Source organism: Cynoglossus semilaevis, chromosome 10 (assembly GCF_000523025.1).
Source record: "Cynoglossus semilaevis isolate Cse_v1.0 chromosome 10, Cse_v1.0, whole genome shotgun sequence".
NCBI lineage: Eukaryota > Metazoa > Chordata > Actinopteri > Pleuronectiformes > Cynoglossidae > Cynoglossus > Cynoglossus semilaevis.
Window position 1 is genome coordinate 11,731,646 of NC_024316.1, and position 10,960 is coordinate 11,742,605.

General features: G+C 37.5%; 1 protein-coding gene across 17 annotated transcripts in view; it reads right to left on the minus strand.

The window, feature by feature from the left end:
* Positions 1–10,960, minus strand: part of kif1b (kinesin family member 1B) — a 51,527-nt gene that overhangs the window by 12,866 nt on the left and 27,701 nt on the right. For 6 of the 17 annotated variants that reach the window (XR_003050934.1, XM_017035993.2, XM_017035989.2 and 3 more), the window contains 6 exons: positions 5,092–5,197; positions 4,964–4,990; positions 3,807–3,955; positions 2,718–2,896; positions 2,156–2,293; positions 1,420–1,671 (listed from right to left, as the gene is read on the minus strand). Coding sequence is in view for 16 of the 17 variants with exons in the window: in XM_017035993.2 (XP_016891482.1) it covers positions 1,420–1,671; positions 2,156–2,293; positions 2,718–2,896; positions 3,807–3,955; positions 4,964–4,990; positions 5,092–5,197 (851 nt within the window). In the remaining variant the exon portion in view is untranslated. Of the gene's footprint in view, positions 1–1,419; positions 1,672–2,155; positions 2,294–2,717; positions 2,897–3,806; positions 3,956–4,963; positions 4,991–5,091; positions 5,198–6,039; positions 10,182–10,960 lie in introns of those variants that run through there. The other 11 variants (XM_008318786.3, XM_008318787.3, XM_017035994.2 and 8 more) reach the window with 4 other exon arrangements.

A 10,960-nucleotide genomic window follows, 5' to 3' on the forward strand; every position in this document is an offset into this window, starting at 1 on the left:
AATACACTCATAGCAGTTACCTGTAAAAGTATATACTTGTAACTACATGGAGACAATAACATGTTTATACTATATAAAAAATACACATAAGTGCAAAAGCAACACAGTTAATGAGAACAAACATACATACAGATATTAGTGACCATTTTGTTATGGGTAAAAAAAACCAGGAGGTTCAACATAAATTTAAGAAATGCTGAAGTGTACAGATGTAAGCAGCAGATAAAATCATTTACTTTATTTCTGAGCTGCGTCGTGACAGAGGCTGATGACTGATCACCTGCGATGCTGCAGTGGAGGCTATAAAAGAGTGTTTTATATTGTTGTGTTATGGCAGTGCAAGTCTCTCACTCACACACTCACTGACATTTTGTTTTGTGGGCCCCTGATAACCCCAGTATCCTTCTCTCCCCCCTCTCTCTCCCTTCCTGACTCAAGGCCAAAGGCAGGAGGCCGTGATACCAATCTGTAAAACCTCTGTGACGCAGTCTGAATGACGCGCAGCTACCACAGTGTGGATGGACTGACGGCTGCACTGATCCCTTTTAATACTGTTAGCTGGGACCACTGAATGTTCACAGCACTGCTCCGAATACAACTGTGATTGTTATAAATGGTGCCATAATCATCAAATACTCTGTGTCTGCAGGCTTACGCTATGTAAACAACACCTACGGTACAGTACAGTCTTTGTAACAACAAACAAGGTCATTGAAACAAAAAAATGCACAGAATAACAATGAAATGAAATAAAACAAAAAATGCTTAAAGAACAACAAAATTATAAAATACATAAAATGGCAGACAGGTCGTCAACATGAACATGACCATCACACAGATGGGAGTTAATGCAGTCAGTGCAGTGATTTGGACTGGGATGAGCCACGGCAGGAAAGAAGTGGGCCGGTATGATTAATGATGGATTTTTCATGATTTGGTCAAATGTTAAACCAAATAAACAGAAGTTTATAAGAACCTCACAAGAATTGCTGCGTATAGCTGGTACAATGTAATAAATAATAAAACATCTCTTAATAGCACCTGTTTTCTGTGAAACCCTGAACTTTATTTGGATTAGATTTTTTTACGACTAAATACTATAACAAAATTACACTGTCCCTAAACCATAGTCTGAATTGTATTGCCTGAAGCATGTTGCCAAATTACGTTGATTAGGTTGCTTCAGTGTTTTTTATTTCACACAGGTCAAGTACATACAAAAATGTTAGTTTTAAGGTACTTGTCTGTGCCTTAAAAAGCAAGAGAAGGTACTGCATACTACCACTGCCTTCGACTGTATATCACATTTTTATCTAACTTTACTCTGGGTGTGAGGTTTACTTCACTGACACAATCCATCATTCACCCACACCCCTGCCCTGGCATGTATAGGTGGTAATTTTACTACCAGTCACCAACCTTCCCACCAGAGTGAACCAGGGGGAGCGGTCGTAGAAGGGGTCTTGGCCGTCACTGAAGATGTCTGAGCCCTCCTCGGTGCCAGCATCAGAGCTGGTGTCATCCACAAATGCTTCATCGTCAATCAGGTCAGACATCTCGCTCTGTCGCTCGTCAGCCATTTCTGTGATCTCAGAGTCGGTGGTAGAGAAGGTCGGCGACGGCGTGCGGTCAGCCAGGTGTTCGTTAACACAGCCATGAAAGATGGGGGAGCTGAGAGAGTTGATGGTTTGGGGCAGTGGCCAGAAGTAAGGGATGATGACAGTACAGTAAAACAAGAGTTAAACAGCCTCGTGACTGAACTAATAATTAAATATTTAGCTCTAAAAACACAAAGGCAATGTCTATGTTTATAATTATTAAGTCAAACATGAAAGATTTGTACAAACATAGCAATAGTCAGAAAAATTTAAAATACATGTAGTTATATAAAAAAAAGTGACGACAAATAAAATGAATACACTCATCACAGAAAAGATGAAATCATCAAACAAAAACGATAAATGCAATCATTCCAACAGAATGGAATGAAAACCAAAACAATGACAATATCTGTACCACCAATGATGAACAAAAATGAAATGAGAAAATGACAAATGAATGAAAAAGAAAAAAATTCTAAATCTAGCATTTAAATATGTGTATTGTTACCATGAGAAGTGACTGGGTATTGTACAGGTTAGGTTATATACTGTACCTGCCAACTAGTTTAAACCAGTGGAACCGGTCATAAAAGGGGTCATTTCCTGTCAGCGAACCCTCTCCATCCTCCTGATGTCCAGAGACCATTTCACCAGCACGGTCGTACATTTCTCTCATCTGCTCAAGCCTCTGCCTGCACATGATCACAGGGTGCCCTCAGTATTATTGTTGTACAGTGAGGGGACAGACAGAACAGCAGACAGACAGACAGATAACATCATGGTTGGGAGACTGAGATGCTGATAGAAGAACACATATCAGGCTTCTGGTCACATCTACCAAAACAACCTTTATTGGATTTGTGTTCTCACAGAGACTCTATTTTTTATAAAAGAAAAAAAGTTATTGTTATTATTGTCTGAGTTACTATAAGATGATGCTTGTTTTTTTAACTCAGTTTTCAGATTAAAAATGTTCAAATTTGGCATCTGCTTTGTGTATTTCTTTTTTTTATCTCATAACGTAGGCTACATGACATGAAGTCATACTTTGCCCTACTATAGAATTGTCTTAAATAATCTAGCTGATTTTTTAATTAATTCAAACTGGTCTTTTACTTGAGTTTATCCAGGGACCAGTAGTGCGTGGCTCCATTCTTCAGGTCCTGAACCTCCACAGCCACAACAGTGCGGGGAAAAGGCCTGGAGTCTCGTTCCTTCTCAGGCTCCGGGGGAAGGAGCTCAGGAGGTAGTGGTGAGTAAAGAGTGTCTGTGAGCAGGACAAACTGGAACTGGACCTAAGAGTTAAAATAAATGAAAAGATTTAAAAGATTTGCATTGTCATCCACAGAAAAAACTTTACCACAGTAAAAAAAAAAACAAAAAAACATCCTCAGTCCATATGTAAATAAAATTTAAAATGAGGCCAGTACAACAGCAAACTTACATAATTATGACTAGTTCAAAATAATCACAACAAGCTGTGTGGTTTATTTCTTACAATATTAATGATATTGCGGCAGAAGACATCAATTTAAAAAGAAAATTTCTGTCAGCCTAAAGACAAATGAAACACACTGCAGCTATTGCTCATCTTTGGTTGTAAAATGTATCTTCACTGCAGAGACACCAAGGTTGAAAGGTCAATCAAAACAATGAAAAGCCATTTTGTGGCTTTTCAAATTCCAGAGTGACATTAAATTAAGGACACAGGAAAGATAAAAATAAATAAAACCCTATGTCACCTGAGGTCATGTTAGCTGTATAAATCTTGTAAATGAAACAGTTCTAAAAACTACAAGTCCATAAATCACAAGTATTTTGATGGAAAAAACGGGCAGATGACAGATTTTCAGGTCATCACTCGGGGCTGAATTAAATTATTGGCACATATTATGATTGTTGTATGTCACTCTGTATTAAGTCCAAATGCATGATGACTAACATCAATTTAGGAAGAAAAGTCTTTTCTTCATGATTAATAATTACTTTTATCTTAGCAGTAATTACATTAGAAATAACAGGGCGTATGATTATTTAGGGCAAAAGACAAAGGAGTTCTGTCAGCCACAAAAGCGTAGCTGAAGATTTTACAAAAGTTAACTTTCTATTTTATGCATCTTTAAAATGACCCTAAAATTATTCCAAGCTGAACCAAAACTAAGCCGTTGTCATGGTGTAAAATGAAAGGTCAGTGTCTTCATTTACCTTCTTCTTCAGCTCCACACTAATGGCATTAGCTTCTTTCAGATAGACAGCATTTCCCCAGAGCTGGTCACGGAGGGAGGTAAACTGATGGTACCTCCACTTCCTGAAGGCCCACTGTGCCAGCTCAAACTCATGCTGAGTCCAGGGCACTGCAGAGAGTCAGAAGACACATTCTGTGTTCACATAATGCAAAAATGCCCTACACATATTAAATGCACAGTAAATGGACATTAACTAAGACAATCAAGTCTAGTTGTTGTTTTAACAATTAATACACAACTCTACTGTACTTAACATATTACAGTCCAATGTTGAATATCTTTGTGACCAGTGAGTTGGGGGTTTAACACAGCATAAAAGAGGATGCAGAAAATAATTTTTTATATACACAAAGAACTCTTATCTATATCCACAAGAGCCGACCTCTCTGTCAGCTTTACAAACAGCGACCCAGACCTTCTCCCCTTCTCTTTCTACTTCTATTTCAGCTTAAACACCAACTCACTGCACCTTATTTACTCATTTTGTCTTCACTATGTTTATAATAGCTCATTTCTTTATGTATGTATAATCTTGTGTTTTTTCTTATTTTATTTCAATCTAAAGCGCCAATATACCAAGTCAACTGTCATGTCTCTGTTAATGTAATGTTCTGACAGTAAATACATAAATGACAGACTTACTGCTCTATAGAAAAACAAACTAAAAAAGGGTCTAATTCTTAGTCATATGTTTTCTGTTTAATCAAAAGGTGACATAAGTATCAACTAATATAAATATATGTTTTTTTATTTTTAAAAAGGGTAATAATAAACATGTTTTTTTATTTTTAAAAAGGGTAATTTTCTCTGTCGTTACAAGACTTTCAGATAAGCAGCAATGCACATTTGAAAATCTGAGTTAACATTTAATAGTGATTAGAAATGATGATTAGAAAATATTGTCTACTGAAAATAACAACAAAAAAACACTTAATGATTTTAATTAGCTAAAAGTGATCATACATTAGTAGCATCTTTTAAAAGATTTAAAACCATATTATTCAATGCCTAATGCCTACTGTTATGTAAATCTAAAGTGGTTTGAATGAATACTTTGAATTAGTAGAGGAATATTATTTAGATGTCAAATAATCTGAGTTCAGGTTGGGAACATACCATTTGAAAATTCCACAGGTTTAGGCTCTGAACAGGGAAAATATACATAAAAAGACAGCGGTAAATGTGAAAGCCTACTGGATGCAATGTTGGGGGGGAAAAATGCACCTCAGATCTTAAATACGCACCTTCCTCTTCCTCCTCCTCCTCCAGCTCTTCTTCATCTGGCGTCTCAGCAATCAGGGAACGCGTCTCTACTTGTTTCTGAAGTTCTTGTAATTTGCTCTCATAGACCTGTACATCAACACACATGGAAGAGAACATGGACGACTGTGGCAGCAACAGAGGAGCTCAAGATGTGATCACAAACACTTCAGTAAAGTCTCCACTTAGGCTTTTACTTTATTTAACTTGAAAAAATAAAACCTATTGTCAAACGTCTCCTGTCAAAAGTGTGTGAATAGCTAAATAGTTACAAAATAATGGTGAAAACAAAGCCTGTACACAGACAGTACACAGACTGAAAACCTTAAAAAAGCATTCATATTGGTTTATTTAATTATTTATTTTTATCAGCATCTAAAGTATTATCAATAAAGCTTTATATAACAAAAGAACTGGCTGAATGGCTGGAGTAGAGAGGAAGTGCTGTTAAAGTCTCAGTCAGCTGTAATCCAATGAGTGGGTGCCATTCTGAGAGGAGGGCGGGCTGTGGTCCCAGTGACCTCATCCCTTGTTCACTGTCTTCTGGGAAGACAACGCAGCCTTTCTAATTTGCTATTCACCTCCTCTCTGCTGCAGAAAGTCACTACGACTTTCTCTCGTTCTGCTATCTGCTATTTTAGATTGATGTGTTAGAAATATGACGTGTTCAATGCAAGTTTAATCCAACCAAACAGAAGTCTAGAAAATTCCATTTTAGTTCTCACCTCTATAAATAATACTAGTATAATCTTAAAATATATTCTAATTAAAATCCATGGATATACTGTAGCTATACAGTAGTGTTTTCAAATCTAACATCTTGTACTCAAGGAAAAGAGTTTTATCATCACATCTGAACTGATTATTTCAAATTACATTTAAGATTAACTATATTAACTTAATTATTAAAAAATTAACACAAATACCATTCATTCATAACCAATGACTGCACATGGAGCATGTCATTTTATTTCAATTATTCTTTCAAAATAAATCTTCAAAAACACGCCCCGTGTTTCAGTATATCCAAACCTCTGGTGAACAACACTGTTTCAATATTTACAGTGTGTTTGGTCAAGGGAGCAACACACCTCAGTACAACAGCCAACCAGGAACTTGATAATTCAGACTCAAAGAGCAGACAGACAACATTAAACTGATACCTGACCATGCAGCCTATATAAGACATGGACAAAGCCATTTGGTTGCAAAGTGAAATAGCTTTTTTGTGTGTGTTTGACATGCATCTGCAACCACCAATTGTTATTGTGTATTGCTAACTCTCACCCATGATGTAACTTCTACATTAATTACACTCCTAACCTGATGTAATAATCAAGTCACATGACACCCTTAACAATATAATAAAACTAATACAATCATATTTAGCATTGTCTCTAGTGGTTTAGACTTCACTTGTGCAACCAGTGAACTACATCCATTTCTTATACCGTCTGTCTATGGGTGTAACAAATGCATACTCTATATGTATATTTCAACAACATACAGCTGTTTTACTCTCCAGCTTACCCTGTCATTGTCAACCAGAGTGCATGCTTTAAATACTATTCTTAATTAGAGATGAAGAACAGCTACTACATGCAATGTACGTTATGATAAAGTGGGTTGAAGTTTCTATACGTTGTTATATTGTTTTGTTACATAAAGTGAGGCAGATTATATAGTGTAATGGTTTAAAATATAATGAAGAAAATACTGTTAATTCAAACGAAAAATTAAACATAAGCAGCAGCAGTGTAAGCAGAGAAGCCACTAAAAACTAGAACAGCACAGACCATAACAATGTATGTACGAATGTGTAGCATTTGATGCAACTAAACTTCACAGTCACATCAGTACAATGCAGGCACTTCAAGTCTTTGTCCACACTCCAGCATTTTTAAGGCGAGTCTTTGGGAGCCATGACGATACTCTGTTGGACATTCATTTGAAACACAAAAGACTCTGTGTTTTCACTTGGTGATCCAATACAACTAATAACAATATTAATACAGCATGGAACAGAAATCAGAACTCAGTTCATGATCTGTGAACGTTTTCGAATGTTACTTCCTTGTCTTAGAATAAAAGTTAAAAAGCCACCAATCTCCTCAAGAGCTATTCAGGAAGAAACTGGTTGGATAAATATTTTGTTGAAAAATGTGACATTCGAAACAGAAGAAAAAAGTTATAAATGAAAACAAAACTGTAAGTGTGTTTATAATGCTTTAAGGATACAGCAAGTTATTCCTAAACATAAAAATTAGTATTTTCATCAACCTATAGTACAGCTTATCGAGACTCCACGAAGTGCAAAATATTTAAATACGTGAGTGGCAGTTATATATTTGAAATATATATATATAAAAAAGAAGAAAGAAATAGTATGAGATCAATGAATCAAGTGGGTAACTAAAAACATTGAACACTGAGTTAGTTTTAGTTAAATCAAAGTGACATTTGTCGCTGCCGTGTGTTTAACTTTTATGCTTTCTTTTCTCTTTAGTTGCAACAGAACACTGCTGAAACTTTTATCTGACCTTTGAGTCTCTCTACCCAATGGTGTTTTTTATTATTTAAATTATGCATTATTTTCTACCTTTAACATTGTTCTCAGGGTTAAAATGTGGCTTGCATTTGCTTTGTGCAATGCACAATTTATCAACAAGACTGGCCTGGGGTCTGAGGTCTGAAGACCACCGTTAAGCAACAAACCAGTTTCTGTGTCAAAGTGGTGTAGATGATTATCGATTTAGAAATGTTTAGTCCTCCTTATATTTACACTCCTCACTCACTACCTTTTAGCTTTTATGCTCTGATTGAAATAAAGGAATTTTGTTACAAATTAGGTGGAAGTAGTCTGAGAAGTTTGATTGAAGGAGTGCATAAAACATATTCTTTAATTTCTTAACAAAGTATAATGATTTATGATAATATATGTTTAATACGGCACAAGACATAAGCGGAAAAAATGCAGACCCAGTCAAGTAATGCAAGCATTTTAACATGGTAAACGGAGATTAATAAACAAGCCGTTTCATTTGATTTTTCTTGTTACTTAAACTGCAAAAATGATGAAATTGTTTGTTTAAAAGAACACTGCAATGTGTGCCTACCATAGTGGCTGAAAACATTCAGGACACGTCAACATTAAAATTGCCAAATGTAAACTCCAAAGTCCAACCATGATGAGGATTTTGGCGTATGTGAAGATGATATAGAAAATGCCACACATGCTAACACAAATACAAGAAGACATGTTTCCTCGACAACCACAGTCCCATTAGGATCTGTTCTTATCTTCAGTTTCTATGACGGCTCTCCCAAGGCCAATAACAGCAAAGACAATGCAGAAAAAAAAGGATAAAATGGCATGTATTACGATGACAATGATGATAAAATGTCTATAGTACAAACAATACTTTTGGATCAACCAATAAACAAGTGCAAAGGTCACTGTTCAGTTTGACTCATGATTCTATTGTTGTGATCTGTAATGTGCTTGCCTACTAAAAGTATTTCAATCTAGTTCAACCTTTTCCAATCCTATTCACACTGCTGTCTCTCTGCTGGCTTTTAGATTAGGAGCTGACATTTGTCTGCGCATTCGTGGAGGTGCTTGAAAGCCAACAGGATGATGAGGATGGTCAGTGTGATGCTGCTGCTGGTAGTGACTGAAGCTGCCATCTGTGTGCATTAGGTTGTGATACTGGTACTGTTGCTGGTGCTGGTAGTGGTGTGGCTGGGGATATACTGGATATTGCTGGTTTTGGCGAGGCTGGTAGAAAACCTGGCTGTGCCTCCTGTTGTTTTCAGAGTATTTGAGAGACTCCATGGAACCAGAGGGACGCTGGCGGTAATTGAAAGAGTTGCTGCGAACTCGTTCATTTGACTGCTGATGTTGATTGTTCCTATAGTTATGTCTGTGACCCTGACCTAGACCTTGCTCCAAGTCTTTGTTTGTGTGCTGAACTGCTGGGTTAGGTACTGAAGGAGTCACTTGAATAAGTGAAGCAGCCGCTTTTTCAAGTCCTCCTTCTACTACCTGGTTTTCAACATCTTCTTCCTCTAGAGCTTCTTTGGCCACCTTCAGCTCAACAACCTGCTCATCTGTAATTATGATATGAGTACCAGGACTCCATGAGTTGCGGTGCTTGGGGTTACTTTTGAAGGGGAAGCGCAGCTTACGATCTTCTGGTGGTATGAAGCGATGTGGTCCAGGATGTCGGCGGAGCTGCTTGGAGATCTCTTGTTGCTGAAGGTTCTTGAGACGTAGCTGATCCTGACGCATCCAACGCATGTTACCTCGCCGTAGGTTGGAGTCCTCTGCCGTACTTTGGCCTGTTTGTGAATCACCATCCTCTTCCTCTGGCTTCACAGGCACAGGAGGCTTCCCTTCAAGGGGGCTTGGCGTTCTGGTAGATATATCCATCTGGGGGGGCTTTTCTTGGCCATCTGGAGTTATTAGGGGAAGCACCTTTTCCATTTTTACCATTTTGTTCCGCAGAGCACGAATCTCCTCATCCTTCATGTTGTTCTGTTTCTTCACCTCCTGCAAGATGTCCTCAAGTTTGTCAATGTGCACTTTAAGCTCATCCATAACAGCTCCCCCGGGTCGAGACCCATTGGTAATGACATCCTCAATGCGCTCATCACCAACTCCAACGGTGTCCCAAACATCCCGAGCCACAGCCCTCCACGAGTCCCGCTCATTGGGGTCTTTTTTACTGTAGCTTTCACAAAGCTCTTTCATTTTTACGATCGCCAAAGCCTCGATTTCTTGCCGAGTGTGTCGGAAATCATTAAGAGCAACTTCGTAACAGATTTCTTTGACTGCCTGAATCTTCAAGTCAGAGATGGTCACCCATTTTGAGTCCTTGGTGATTCGACGGCGCTGAGGAATCTGGTACATTTTGACTGGCTCCCTTTTCTTTCCACTGCTGGGTAACCCACACTTTTTCACGATAGTCTGGAGCTTGCTGGGAGGCAGTTTTTCCCTTAAGGACGTTATCAGTCTCCAGCTCTCTTCACAGGACCTCTTATCTGAGTCATCCCCACTATCAGAGTCTCCATCCTTGAGAAAACAACATAGGGGAAAAAACCAAATGGTTCCCAAAAAAAAGAGACATTACAATGGGAAATCAAAAAGAAGATGAAAGGATGGCTTAAAAATTAATAATAAAAGTATGAATATGCAACATGGGAACTTGAATCAGGGGTCATATGTAAGTTAGGTCAAAAATAATACGTCATAGGCTTGACAAGATGCTTAATATGTCAATCCATCTTCAAAAACATCCATATATCATTGATGATAAGATATATGGCAACATGCAGAATCGAGAACTATTATAACTTACATTCTAACTATGACTTGGAAGTTAAATACCAGTCAAAACAAAAATCCAAAAATGTTAACCCTTAAAAAAAAAGAACGAAAATATAAATACAAACGTGGTCTTCATTGACTTTCTTGTCAGTCTGTTTTTTTCTGTAGTAAAACAGCAAAAATGGGGATGATATATTTATTAATTTTGTTCCCAATGTTGCATATTGCTAATAAAAGAAAAGGTAAAGCATTTCTACCATGATTAGAAAGGAAATATCAACAGACGAGAGTTGCTGATTGGAGCACATCTGTATAGTTTTGCAATATTCCTCTTCTTAATTTATATTTTTGATGTTAAAGTTGAATCCCAAACATGCTTCAGTTGCAGGCATGCAGCTGGATTTTGGAGCTTTGTCCCTTTAGTCCAGAAGGTTTGAGTGGCTTTAGTATAAGCGGTAAGTTAGAAGACAGTGTTCTTGCAGTTGGTCAGAAAGCCAGTAGAAAAAAGAGAGGCAGAAGTGAGG